General features: G+C 38.5%; 1 protein-coding gene across 8 annotated transcripts in view; it reads left to right on the top strand.

Annotated features, from left to right (window-relative positions):
* The window catches only part of SHANK2 (SH3 and multiple ankyrin repeat domains 2), a 365,112-nt gene that overhangs the window by 191,424 nt on the left and 158,485 nt on the right, over positions 1-15,203 (top strand). For all 8 annotated transcript variants that reach the window (XM_030038580.2, XM_030038579.2, XM_030038578.2 and 5 more), the window contains one exon: positions 9,949-10,024. In XM_030038580.2, coding sequence (XP_029894440.1) covers positions 9,949-10,024 — 76 coding nt within the window. The remainder of the gene's footprint in view (positions 1-9,948; positions 10,025-15,203) is intronic.

Here is a 15,203-nt window from a genome sequence, read left to right as displayed (position 1 = left end):
TAGAGAGTAGTGGTAACTATAAGAAAAATAGTATTTAATCAATGAATGAGATAGATGTCAAGTTTCAAAATATTACTTGGATTTCCTTTTTTTTGGTTGTTTTTTTTTTTTGTTTGTTTGTTTGTTTTTTGTAGTTTTCTTCTTTTAAGTATTTTTTTCCTTGGATTTTTAGGCTAGGTGTGGAGCTAAAGCAGGCTTCTTCCTTGTGGGGGGTTGATTTTTGTTTGCCCTTTTTTTTTTTTTTTCCTGTAGGGCCATAAGTAGAAATATAGATAAAGTGAACACTGTGTTAGCATACCAACAATGAATCCTGCAAAGTCTCAACTTTGCTCCCACCTGTAAGTATGTTGGCATGTTGTCTCTGTTTGCAGTGTAGTGGTTTGGGACTTTAAATGGTCCTCGCTGCTCACAGATGTGTATTCTTGACTTAAAATGAATGACTTCTAACGAAATACTAGAAGTTAGTGTTTGCGTAAAGTTAAGCATGTGCGGAAGCATTGCAAGTTGGAGACTGCAAAATTAGCATCTACTGAGTGTGAAAAATAAATCCCACTATTAAGCAAACTATTAAGCCAAGTTTCACCTGACTCCTGCCCTTTGTTACAGGCCATCATTTTGGATTATGCTGCTGTTTTCAGTGAGAACACTGCAGTCATTCACTAGAATATTTGCAGGAAAGATGGAAAATATGAAATGAGTTTTTATGATTACAAACATTTGTACCACAAATCAATTCCAAAGAACTGGAACATTAGAGCACCTGAGCTTTGCAGTTGAACAAACCATCCTGTAATATTTGCAACAGATGATATTGTCAGCAGGCAACAAATCAACATTTCTTTGTTCTGCCTAAATTGGAAAACCAAGATGCCTTTATTTACCTGTTCAGGAGCAATTTGGAATCAACAATGAGAACGTTTTCTATAAAGTATATACTATGTATTACCAGTCCGCAATAAAGGGTTAAAGTGCATTGAAGTTTCTTCATTTTGGACCTGGTTTTGTAAAAGCTGCAAGTTTCAGCAATGATCAAAACATATGCAAATGGACCAACTCCATGCTTGGTTGCTGGAATCTCTGAGGTCTGTCACCAGCCCAGGTCAACATCCATCTCTTTACAAGCAACAAAATCTGAAAAGCCTAACAAATCTTGGGGCAAAGAGGGAAAAAACCCGCTTCCTCTCCCAACTGGTTTCCTTTCGCGACATCACCCAGACCTATGTCTGTATCTGTTCCAGACACTGAGTGATTTAATCCTCCGTTTCAACTGAGTCCATGGACACAAAGCTGCCTTGCAGCATCTGCAGTAGGCTGATTAACTGCTCTGCTGCAGATGGGTTGTAAATGAGGGGCAGAGGGAACGAGGGCCTGCAGAAGCCCAACAGGAGAGCTTCTCAGGGAAAGATCAAGCGATCCCTACCGTGTTTTGAAAATATTCTGCAAAATGAGGGAAGAGCCATGCAAGAATAAACTCTGTTTGCTGTGCCTGCTCTGCAAACAGATCAGCAACAGTTTGCCTAACACAGGGAAGACCTAGTTCTGAAATAAAATCTACCTTGGAGATTTGCCTCGATTTTAGTGCACATACAACTTTGCTTCTTCATAAGACACAAATACAAGCAGATGAAGTTACGTTTCCAGTCAGATTTAAACTTTAGCAACGGAATTGTATACATAGCTGGTAAAGTTGTTAATACCGATTTCCCCCTGTTCAGCTCTGTAAGCCTTATTCAGTGTTAGAGAATAAGAAGCAAATGTTTTGGCAACTGCTTGCTGTTTTTTTCAGGTGTAAGTGAGCTTTCTGAGAAATTAAAGGGAAAACTAATGACATGGGAGACCAATGTTCTTCTATAACTGCCTCTCCAGTACATCTAACTTGCATATTTCAGTTATTAAGCTTTCTCTTGCAAACAAACTTGCTGATTCACTACATTGATCAGCCATTTCAGCATCCTTTGCGAGTAAGCTAATTCACTGTATTCCAGCTAATCTTTCTCTAAGGATGCAGGAGGGAATCAACATCAGCCTGCCTTTCTTTTTTGAAAATAGGAGTTAGCAGGGAAAAAAAAAGAAAGGCAGGGGGACATCCAAGGAATTGCTATTCCAGTCAAGGAGGTGTCCTTGAGACATTTTTATGCGTATTCTCAAATCTGAAAAACTTCAAAAACCACATAAGATTTGCTGTTTCTCAGCTTTAACTGAAAGAAAAATTGGCTGAGAGCACCACATCGACCGAACACTTGGATTTTAAAAAAATCATCTACAAGCTTAAAAAGAAGAAAAGTGAATTATGAATTACAGGTTTTCATTAATTTACAATTTATGCTGCCTTCATCATACATTTCTTTTTTCTTGATCCTCATAGGTTATCCCTTCTAATGAAGTGACAATGTTATTACTTCAGATTTGCAAAGGTATGAAAAAGATATTTGTAGTTTATTCAGAATTCTTGGGTGGTACATTCTGCAGATTTCAGTTTTATGAGTTTCAATACCCCTTTAACAGAAGCAGGCTCTACTTGCATGTATTGCCTACAAATCTTATGAATTCTTTATTCATAAGAATATTCTTTTTTCAAAAATGATACATACCAATGTTCAGGAGGGAGGAAATCCTGGTCCAGATTTTAAAGACAGCACACAGGAGGAACTAATGCTCTGATCCTGTCAATGCAACAACTTCTGTTCTTAAAAATCAAGGATCCTATGATCAAATAGTTAGAGACAAATTCCATCTATATGTCTTGATCACATTTTTACTTTTTTTTTTTTTACAGATGTTTAGAGTCCAAGATCCTACTCTGCTTGATTTGGAGGAGGATCTCTGAACTTAATCTTTTCTTTGGCTCAAATGACTGCTGAAAGAAAGAAATATGAAATATTATGTAAAGCAATTGTATCATAGGCCTGAAAAAGCTTCCTACTTACCAAAATTTTAACATACCATGTTTCATGGAAAATCCCAGTTTTGATGAATCTCCATTTTCTAAGGAGGAAAGGGAATAAGTAAAGTAGCTTATTGAGACTTCACAGTATGTGGTATGAAGAAGATATTATTTTTTTTCTTTTAATTTGATTCTTTTCTGGAGCAAAGTTCATAGTGTACCTGTTATCAAGAAAATCACTTGTTACTCGAAAGCAAAATGCATACTGAACTAGTAATGAGTTAAATCAGTAAAAATCTGAAAGTTATGCTTACAACACACAGAAAGGAAGGAATAGGGTGATTCTTCAGTGACAAAATGCTTCTGGCTTCCAAAATGTGACATTTATTTCCTTATACATTGTTTCACACATACTGTATATTACATTATCATCTAAATCAAAGCTTTACAAAACTTTAGTTATGCTGTGATTTGGTAGTAACACTGTGGGGTCAATTTGTAGTCTGTGGCCTTTGTGTGAAGACAGTTATGTCTGTCTTTCATTATCTGGTCACATAAAATAGCAGGTTTTTGAAAAGTGCATAATATAGTATTGGTTATCCCACCGCAGCATGGACCTGTGATGCAACGATGTGCTTAGTTTATTTAATAGACAGGAAAAACAGGTGCTAAACAAGTTTTAGGATAAGAACATCCACTGTAAGTTAGTTTTTTTGACACATAGTTTTGCTAACAAACCTGCTACCTCTTTTTGCTTGTCGCTTCCTCTACAACAGAGATAATTTGGCATCATTTAGTATGGCAAATATTTTGAATGCACATGTACTGGGGATAGAAAAATAAATGCTCCTCTTAGTGATGTTTTCAATCCCATATACTTTTTCTCCATTTTTTTTTTTTTGGTAGGGTCAAAATATTTTGTGATACTATTGGATAAATTTTAGGACAGGCTCATAAGATAGGTGCACTGTCTTGTTGCAAAATAAGTAGATAGATAATGGCTAGCACAAGTGCACTTGAATTGTGAACTTCCATTAACCTTCTGTATTATCTGAGTACCTGGTCGTAACAAAGAATTTTAGACTGCTTTCCTTAGCTTGGAATAACTTCTGGTCTAACCCTCAACATAAATAGTTGTGAAAGCATTTTTTCCACAGGAGGGAGAAGATACACAGTGAAAGCCTTAGCCTCTGACAACTGTTGGGTATTGCTTTCCATCAGACACACGCAGAGTGCTGTACCTGAACCTCTTTTGGCAACGAACGTCTGTAACTATCTATTGCATTAGTGAAACATCTCTCAGAGATGTCAGTGGGGAAGAGGGAAGAAAGAAAAGCTTCATGTTTCGGGATGGTGCTAAACTGTTGAATATACTGTGCCCAAAGCTGAAGACCAAAGGGAAGGACTCTGGCTCTGCCTTTGGGATGTTTTTTTAATTTATTTTCTTATGTTTGGGTTGAAAAAGCATTTCCTAGTGTGCAGGCGTACTTCTTCATGCTGGAAATTGGCTTAGAACAGACTGAAACCATTTCTTAAATTCTGCTAGCACAACAAGTGCGATAACTAGGTTGGAGTAGCAGAATACCCTGACTTTACCTTTAACAGTCAGTGATATTTGGAGGGTACCTGCTGCTCTGTGTTGTCTCTCCAATAGCACACATAAATCAGGCTGTTACACTTTTATTTCCTTTGTTCATCCTATGGACATGTCGATCACTCTAAACCCTTCCCAGAGTGCTGGCAAGCAGTCTCACAACATACCCACTGGCAGAGCAACCCCTCGCAGTTTCCTAGGAAACACGGCCGCCAAAATGCCCTGTGAAGAGCAGCAGGAAGAATAAAAGGAATGAAGACAGTTGCTTTGGGAATTCTTCCCCCTAGTTCTTTACTCTTCCAAACAATATCAAATATGTAAGCAATCTACTACAAATAATAGTGTCAGTGTGGTAATCGGGTTGTCTGTTCTAACATGGCTACAATAGTTATGTGCTAATCACTGGAGAAATAGAGCAAGAATGGCATTATCTGTCTTTGTGAATTAGAGTCCAGATTTTATTTCTTGCTTTTCATGTCAGTGATTTTTCAGCTTTTGATAATGTCTGCAGGCACTGTTGGACTCCTGTGGTCAGTTACGAGACTAACACGGCGAAGCTCCAGGGAGGTCATATACATATTTCTCGGTTGAGGAGAACCATCACTCCTCCTAAGGTGGAAGAAGAAAAGGAGAAAATGCTTTTCACCTGCATCTTCTCAATGTTCACCTTTCTTCAAACCCTATTAATTATATCCTGGAATGGCAGGGTTTGAGTCTGTTGCTTACTGAAATGTCTGCAACAATAAATTATTCTAATAAAGAAAGAGCTAGGGCTTTATTATTTGTATTACCACTATTGCACAGTGCAAATAGCTTATTTCCACTGCAACTCCATTGGCTTCAGTGGAGAGCGGACCAGGAAAAAACTTGCCACATTATTTTGTACCTTGCAGACTCTTCTATGGCTCTCATCATACTAGGACTCACGTTGCTCCTAGATGGCATATTAATTGATGTGAATAAAACCTCTCAGGTGGTTTTGGGTGTTGGGGTTGGGTTTTTTTTGTTTTCTTTTTTAGCAGAAAGTGGGGAGCTTTATGGTGATGTGTTCTTATGGAAAATAGTTTCAGTAGCTGTAGATGGAGCCTTCCTTTTCACATAAATGGTTTTTAGTCTGTGAACAGCAATGCAGTACTGTGAGAACTGAGTTGTTAGCTGTGCCCTTTATCCTGATGCTTCATGCCCAGGTATGTCCTGTTGCTGTAACCTAGAGATGGATGAAGGCCTGTAGAGAGAAAGTCTTCTAATCAGCTACAGTTATTGGGAAAAAATACAGCGGAGTAACTCTGGTAAAATATGGGCATCTCAAGAAATCTAGAAACTTCAAATGATATACCAATGTTCCTTTTTTCTGTCAGCGTAAAGGAAACTATACCATTTTTGCAAACACTTGTGTTTTGTTCTACCTCCTAGAATAACTTTTGAACTGATCCAATTTGATGCAATGACTTTTAATCTGTGGTGGCAGATGTTCTTCTCAGTAATAAAGCAGTAATATATGCACTGCTAAATAATGTTTTTCTAGACCTTCTTGTCTGTATCTTCTTGCTAGTCTTTCTAATCTGTCTGCAATCAAGCTTAAAAAGAAATCCTCAAAGGATTCTGCAGGTGCGGACTCCATAAATGATGTTAGGGTTACTAGTCTTAGGTACTCCTAACTTGCTCCAAAGCACTCTGATTAAAATTGCTGGTCTTCAGAAAACCTGGGGACATAAGAATGGGGTAAAAATCCAGTGAAACCTGGAACTAACCCCTTGGTGCTATTATACCTATATTAGTGCTATTATGCTATGTATGGCTTGAATTCAGAAAATCATTTGTTAAACAATTGCCTATAGGTTCTTTGTATTCTTTAGTCAAATTAGAGAATTGAACCTTTTTTTTTCTTTTTTTTTTCCAGTATTCAGTTCATTATGATGGCAGATTCCTGATCCTTCCCCCCACTTTTGGATGTCTGTACTTATGCTGCGTAATAGGACAGACTGGAATCTGAGTCAGAGGTTAGGGAAAGAGGGTAATTAAAGAACTTACACAGCAACCTGGGAAACATACCACTTAGCCTTGAGTTCAGGGATTTGTAAGGCTAATGGTTTCCCAAATAATCCCTGTGAATACGGTTGCACACAAAGAAGTGGGGGAAAGTAGAGGGGTGGGAGGGACAGGGAGCAGATACAAGCTGCAGCTGAAGAATGCTGGCTTTGCAATACTAAGTAGCTGAACAAAGCTATCTGTCTTACTGTGCCTTTCCGTTCCTCCCACCCACTTTGTATTCGTTAATAGCACTGAAATATCATGCTATAGAAAACAGTTTCTGCAGAAGAAACAGCTGGCTCCTTAAGGCTCAAGCAGTGGCTTTAAGATTTCCAAAATATTCTTCATTGTACTTTGTTCTTTTAATTATTTATAAGTGACTTCTGGAAACAGACCAGTGGTAAACTCTAAGTGGAATCCAGGTTTATGTTTTTTCTGTGTTTCTTCTGATTGCGTGTCTTGATATTAATCTGATTTTTAGGATAGTGTGAAAAAGAATAGTGCTTGATGGGGAATAGACTGCAATTCATGCAGGTCACTTTATTGCGCATCACAGCAGGGCACTGGATTTTGAAGCTAAACTTGTAAACTTAGCGACAAAGGCTTGACCCGCAAAATTCACTGAACCCCTTACAGCCCGGTAAGAGGTGCAGTCATACAGTGAGCGACATCAGAGCCAAATCTCTTGGAGCAGATGTCACGTAGCCTTGGGTACCATTGCTGCTCACTACACTTACAGGTCTTGCTCCGTGAAAGGCAACACGTTGTCCTCCAGCCCTGCAGCTAACGTGCCGGCTGGCTGAGCTTTGGTTGTGTCTGGGTAGGTGCTAGGTGAGTCCTGGAGCAAGTTCTGTCCTTTTGGGGTGTTCCAGGAAGGCAAGGGGGTAAGGGCAATAGGAGCTGGAACCTGGGGTAAAGGTCAGGCCTCTTTGACAAAAAATATAGGTTGTAGGTGAGTGGCAAAGGGATAAAATAAGCCTATACAAAACTATCAAGTAAGGTTCATAATACAATAGGGATTTTCTTCCTCTTTGGCCATCCTGTAGGAAGGAGGCTGGCTAGTCTCCTTTTTTAAATTTTATATAAATGTATATATTTCTGTTTTTTCTTCGTACTGCTTTTCTTGTATCTTGCACACTGGTGCACTGCTATGAAGAAATAACTTGCTTACTCTTAGCCAGCCTCAACCTGCACGTATATTTTCAGCCATAATTCCTCTGTATTATGTATGTATTTGTATTTATGTCTCCAACTGGGGGCGTGATCCGGTTATGTGTCAGCTGTACTGGTTAAAGCAAGGAAAGATGCATTTTGTCAACCCTTCTTCCCAAAGTCTGTCTCCCAGTACTTTCTTCTGCAATGTGCTCCTTGGCCATGTTTAAAGCCTGTCATCCTGCACTGATATATTTTTTCTCTCCGCAGACTAGCACTTGGTCATCTGACAGCACTACCTCTCACAGTAATTTTTAACATCCTTAAAAGTTGTGACATAGAGATGGTGTACCTTGAGGGCTACGTCTAGCTTGGAGATCTAATAAAATCTGTTTGGATGGAGTCAGGCTGTCCTTCAGTGAAAAATTCCTCAGCCATGCAGATGAGAATTTCATGGTCACAAGCTAAACCAGAAACTTTTCAATTTGATTTTTGATGTCTGTTAGGCTAACTTAATGTGATTGCATTCGAGGATCAAGTTGTATTTAGGCAAGACTTTTTCCTGTCTCAAAAACTACAGTTGCTGCATAAGTATCTTCCCTTGAACAAAGCAGCCATTTAAAAAGGGCTGCGCTGAAGATACTCATCTGAGGAAAAATGAATACACTAAAATATTATTGTGGTAAAAGCTGAGTAAGATGCAGAAAATTGATACATTTGAACAACAATTATTGTAATACTTAAAGCTACCAAAGAAGGTTCCTTACTTTCTTTCTTCTTAAAGTTTTACTTTATTTGAATGCCTCTTTGGAAGTAAGCTTCTGTGTGATTTCCTGTCATTCTGAAGAAGAATGTGACAATGAATTACCCACCTTCTCTACAATCCTTTTGTCCTTCCCTACAAGTGTATTTTTTATATATGCGTATATATATCACACATATAGTGATAGCCTTTCAATGAAAGCCTTTTAGGTTATGCTCTTTGCTGTGCAAACTGAAGCAACCAAATGTTGGAATAGATTCTGCATCTTTCCCACATGCTTGATTTATTGGTGCTTCTGTAGGTACCCATTGAAAGAATAAATGAGAGAGCATCTTTCCAATCCTAGAGGAAGAGAGATGTTTAGCTCTGTTGCCTGTTGTCCTACAGATGTGGTTCTAAACTAAGTACTGTAACTGTTATACCCATATTAAACCAGTTGGTGAATTGTAGAAATACTTGTGAACATAATGTTCATAGCCCTAGAGGTTGATTTAATGCTGCAACCACTAGATGTGGAACTGCTTCAGTGGGATAGATTTTTTTTTTTTTTCTGAAGAAAAGGCATAAATATAAAATTTTAATGTATTTGTGGTTTTAAATGCCTTTTTATTAGACATATTATTGTATCTTATTCCTTTGTTCTTCATCTTTCCCAAATATGGGATTTCTTTTTTTGTTGTATCACCCCGTATCCCCCAGTTGTTTGGATTGTTTGCTTTTGCTGTATAATGGTAGTACAAGTTTCATGGTGCTGTTTCCTGTGAGATTTGATTGATGGCAATGAATGTGGGCAGCTACTTTTCCCCCTACCCCATTCTCCATATGCCTAATAAAATTACAGAAATAGCTCTAGTTTTGTGTGTGTGTGTGTGTTTAAACAAAAAATACTGTTTTGCATTCTTTTGGCTATTTTTCCAACCTTTCTGAAATTTGTTGCTGGTTTTTCTTCTTTCTTTCTTCTTGTATTTTGCCTGTTTGTCCAAGCTATAAAAGAACCAGAAATTGGACTTGAAAGGTTTTGCCACTGAGAATGTGGGTGGAACTTTAAAACTTGTGAATGATACGATACGTGATCTACAAGAAGTTCTTCTTATTCACTTGAAGTGTACGATATGATAAAAGAATGTCTCAACTCCAAAGTCAATTTTTTTTTTCAAAATTACTTGAAACCATGTTAATTCACTGTAAGGGAACATAAGGAAATACTTTTTTACCGTGAGGGTGACTGAGCACTGGAATAGGTTGCCCAGAGGGGTTGTGGACTCTCCTCCTTGGGGATATTCAAAAGCTGTCTGGACATTGTCCTGGGCAACTGGCTATGGGTGGCCCTGCTTGAACAAGGGGGTTGGACAAGTTGACCTCCAGAGGTCCCTTCCAACCTCAACCATTCTGTGATTCTATGAAGTACTGTAAGTTTTCTTTTATCGATGTATAGCAGAAAATCCGCTTTAAAATTGCAAATTAAAAAAGCACTTGATTAAGAAATACAGGGGTGTTATTAAAAATTCTCTTTTCTTTGTGCAGAAACACGAACAGATAGAACAAAGAAACTGTTTAGACACTACACAGTTGGATCCTATGACAGCTTTGATGCTTCAAGGTAAGAATTTTTCTTTTTGGTCGCAATCTGTTTACAAAACCTTCCTGGGTTTCATTTAATTGTTACTTTTGGTTTAGACTTTTGAGGGGAAGAGGGAAGCAGATTACTAAACAGAGCTTCTCAAGATATCATTCTACATCTAAATTGTTTTTTATCACAACTTACTTTTTTCATATGGGATGGGTCTACAAAAATAGTGGGTGATGAAGTAATGAGTCTCGCTATTTTGTTTTCATGAGTGGTGAAAGAGATCAGCATTTCACAGAAGCAGCATGTTCCAGCTGCTTCTACAGTCAAGGACCACTTAAGTTGTTGGATACTTCACAAGATCAGGCCTTCTATATCTGTTCACAGAATCATACTTGCTGACAAGAAAACCGAAATAACATTTTGTGATTTGTTGTTCTGAACGGTGTCTTAGATCCTAAGTAGAAATTAGGCTGTTAGAAATGAGGAATTTAGAAATTAGAAATTATATTATTTATTTGCAGTTCTGCTGAGTATTCATGATTTTTAAGCAGGTTCTTCTCCCACATGCGTATACATTGGACATACAGCCAATTTCTGGTAGAAAGTATGATTTTTAAAGCACAGAACCTCAGTTAGCTGTTGGTGTCTTCTTGAGAAAATTGTGGTGGCATACTGGAATCATTACACTTTTCTCCTCACTGTTTAATTACAGCTTGGGGTTTTTTTAGTTTTCAAGAAAAACACCTTTTTGGTAGGAGAAGAATTCTGAAATGTGTAAAGTAATGATGGCAGAGTTTCACGTAGCACACTATTTTTAAAAAAAAGGAAAGAAGATGTGGTAACTGTTGTTTTTATTATGCGATCTTAATCCTTGTTCTCAGGGTCACGCATAGTTTCTATGCCAGTTAAAGAAGTTGGGGAGGGAGGATGGAATTCAAGTCAGCTGAAGTAGTTTGGATACCCAAGATATCCTTCTGTGTTCCTGACGGTCGGTGTGCGGAGCTCTGAAAGGCAGGGGGCTGCCGTTTGTCTGCCGCATACAGCCTATAAACATTGGAAAAATATGTAAATCTGCAGTATCTTGAGTTGTGATTTGAAAGAGTGTTGCCATGTTGGATGAAGAGGGAAGGTTTGGTGACACGGTAGGAGGAAGCAAAGGCTTGTGGGTTGGCTACAATCATCCTGTCTTGGAGGCTCTGATCTTCCTGTTACTGTACACGGTGTGCTACAGGGCATCAGCTCTTCCTGCTGGGACTTAGGAATTGAGAAACCGCATTTCAGCATCTTGCGTATTCCCCTTCCGTGATCAGCCAAGCTACCAGAGCTTCGCACTGTTGGACAATGATGTGATTGACTGCGCAGTCTAATAATGATAAAGTTGTCAAGAGAAGCTGTTAGCCTGTATTACGAAACACGTAACTGTTCTGCAGAGCAAGCTCACTGGTTACTGGTTACATTTCCAGTGAGAGGAGTTGGCTTTTTGCAAGATTCTTTGAGTGATCATTATTCTATACAATTCATAGCCTTGTCTATATTTCAGTGTTAATGGGTAGGGTTGTTTTTGTAAAGCTAGAAGCTGTGGCTGCAGCATGTTCCCTCAGAGATACCAAATAATCCTACCTGGAAACCAGAAAAAACAGAAGAAACACGGCTACTTTCTAACTTAGAAAATGTCAGTTCCATCAAAACTTTTCTTTTTTTTTTTTTTTTTCTCTTTTTGGAGGGGGGGAGCTATTGATTCTAAAGCATTTGGATTTTTTGTTGTCCTTTTCCCGAGAAAGTTCAGGTCCATTCTTGGGAGAGAACAATGCCATTTGCCTTTCTGAAGTAGGCAGTACTTTAGAGAGGTTATTTTGAAAGCAGGAGGCCAAAAGCCATATTCAGACCAAGGGCTTGAACCTCATCTCAGTGGTGCTCAAGTATGACTTTTAACCAGTGAGCTGTTGGGGATGAATGGATTATACTCTCTGCTTTTGGGAAGTCACAGAAAGTGTGTGACATGTTTGGGGGGTTGGGGGGAAGGTTGTTGGTTTATTTTTGGATTGGTTTTAGTTTGGGTTTTTTCCTCTAAAGGCATTGGGCTTGTGCAGTGCAACAGCAAAGCTCTCAAAAAATTTACATTGCCTGATTCAGGACTATAGCTGAGCAGGAGAGTTTATCAAATAAAATGATAGTTTTTGTACAGCCCTATTATTGAGATTCTAGATATGAAGTATGTCTGCAATTGTTGCTGATTCTGGCATTAGTATCTATTAATTGTCTGAGCAGTAAGAGGGAAAGCAACAGAGTTCTCTTGGCAGCTTCTGAGTAAAGCAAAGTTTTGAAGAAAACTCAAGGATAGTTTCCACAGAGAATCTGAAACCCAGTGGACCCATTTTGAAGCGTAATAGTGAAATCGAGAGGGAAAGGTAGGAGAGGAAATACAGTGGAAAGGTAGATTTGCTTAACATGCTCTTAAGTAGAGAAAAGTATGGTAATTTTAGAATTTTCGTAAAATAACACTAGGAAAACTAAAAAAAATATTTTTGGTGTCCACTAGTTAGCTGCTGAAAAAGAAAAAACATGTTTCTCTAGAGGCACATATAATAACTTACTGTAATGATGTATTTATAGAGAACATACACCATGACGAAAGGGAAACTTCCTTTTTCATCTGTTACAAACATGACATGTAGTGAAACGTCGTTCTGATACTTTTTTCCTAAACAAAATAGAGTTCGAGGACTTGCTGCCCTAAAACTGCAATGGCACACAAAGTTGTGTTTCAGATACTTGACTGAGGCTGCAAATCAGCTTTTTGCATATCTAAGTGGTAATTTTACCGGGGCTTACATATTGCTGCTAAAGAAAAAGAATTTGCATTTAAGAATCTGACTGGAGATTAGTATGTCTTGTTAGTACGTACAGATTTAATTCCTAGCATGGGCTTCCTCAGGGTGGGGGAATTGTTAAAAGAGGCAAACAAGATGTCAAACTACCAGCAGTTCTCGATATTTCCAAATTTCTACTGCTTTGTTTACTTCCTCTGTTATCATTTCCTACCAAAGTAGAGGAAGAATATAGTAAACCAGATTTAACTGGTTGCAGCTAAGTTTTAATAAACATTTGTCAGAAGGCAATTGTGCCTGTGTACTAAGAAGAGCTTTGAAACCAAAGTACTAACAAAGCCTATCCAGTTCCTTTCTGGAGATGATGTGGGGGAGTGAGAGGAAGTGTTTGCTCCCTTCTCTTTTTCCCTCCCCCTCCCAAAGGGCAAAAATTGCTGAGCAGAAACACTCTGTTCAGAAATCTATATTAATGGGCTTATTCACATGCAGGAAAACACATTGTACATGGCATTTTTCATCTTTAGGAAAATGTGCAGCTTGAGTAATGGAGGTTCATTAAATCCTATTTCAGCTTTGCATAAGAGATCAGTTATCCATACATTAATACTTCAGGAAAATGGGTACTATACTTACTAATATGTAGAAAGGCAGTGAGACTTGCTTGCCAGTACAAATAGTCATTAAATATCATACAAATATAATATTTGAAACTACCAGGTCTAATGTATTATCTGCTTTAAATGCTGATGGGGTACATTAATTCTGTTATGCAAAAATGATGTTGTCTCCTGCAGCTGTCACGCGCTGCTACTGCTGACATTCCTTTACATGGATTCCTTTCCTGTTTTATTAAAACCTTTTAAGAACTAATTCCTTTCAATCATTTTCCTTTAATCTGATGCAGATGGACAAATGGCGACAGAAGGATAGGCTTTGTTGCAATGGCATACATGCGAGAGAGGGTCAAGTTTCTTATGCTAGCAGGAGCTCTTATTGGACAAACCGGAGTAAATACGTGTCCCTGGACGTTTGTCCTGGGCTGCAGCTCTGGAGGCTGAGGTGGCAAGTGAGCAAAGTTTCCTTCTGCCTCCCCAGCTGGAGCAAGCAGGCAGCACCCCCATGGTGTCAGAGCCCAGGAAGCGCCACGGCCCGAGGCTGTACTTGCTTGACGTGCCTTCGAGCCACCGAGAGGAGCAGAAAGCAGGCACAGAAGAATCACAGAATCATAGAATAGAATCATAGAATGGTTTGGGTTGGAAGGGGCCTTTAGAGGTCATCTAGTGCAACCCCCTGCAATGAGCGGGGACATCTTCTACTAGATCAGGTTGCTCAGAGCCCCGTCCGACCTGACCTTGGATGTCTCCAGGGATGGGGCATCCACCACCTCTCTGGGCAACCTGCTCCAGCGTTTCACCACCCTCACCATAAAACATTTCTTCCTTCTATCTAGTCTGAATCTATACCCTCTTTTAGTTTAAAAACCATTACCCCTTGTCCTAAAGAGCAGATATACCAACAAAAGTTTCAAGGAGATGATGTAAAACTGCTTTGACATGTCTCTGGAGTTCTGCATCTTCCCTGTATTTGTGGTCGGCAGTGGTCAAGACAACCATGGGACATTCCTTCTGAGAGCTGGGGCAGGGGCGGATCCCATGGAGTTTGTTAGGAAAAATGTTTGTTTGGGTCGGTTTTGTCTAGGCTGGATGGGTAATATTGTGACCAGCAAAGCAAAAGCTTCCAAAGTATTATAAATATTCTTCAGAGGTCTAGTTAAAGTTCAGGACTACCTTTAATTCAAAGAAAATTATTTATAGGCCTTAAATCAGTTATTTCATCAAGGTCGAATTCCAGTTTAATAACAGAAATTATTGCTAAGGCATAGAATGGATGTTGGAATTTTAAAGAATTCTTTATTTTTCAAAAAATTAAAAATAAGGTAAACCTTTAGAAATGATTAATTTTTATCTGCTTTTTAAATGAAGTGAGGGAATTGATTAGTTCTCTCAAGATAGGACAGTGAATTGTTCAGTCAGGAAAATCAGAGAAGACAAAACGAAGTTACCACATTAAAATATGTGAAATTAATTTGTTGTTTAATTTCAAATGTGAAATGTTAGCACCTTTTTAAATGTGATATGACTGATGATAAAGTGGTAACTTAGTTTTCATACTCTGGAGACATAAATTATATGAGCAATTTTGGTCCTATGTAAAGGTTATAAACTTGATTTGGTGGAAAACATGATCCAGTTGCTTTAATGGATTTGGAAACTTTAGAACACAGCAGTGGAAACTTTTACTACTGCGTTAATTGCACCATCTCCCTCCCACCCCCAACAGAATAGTGAAATTGCAAAAGTCAATAACATAATTGAATGCCA

The sequence above is a fragment of the Aquila chrysaetos genome, chromosome 16, assembly GCF_900496995.4.
Source record: "Aquila chrysaetos chrysaetos chromosome 16, bAquChr1.4, whole genome shotgun sequence".
Classification (NCBI taxonomy): domain Eukaryota; kingdom Metazoa; phylum Chordata; class Aves; order Accipitriformes; family Accipitridae; genus Aquila; species Aquila chrysaetos.
This window is presented reverse-complemented; position numbering and strand designations above follow the sequence as displayed.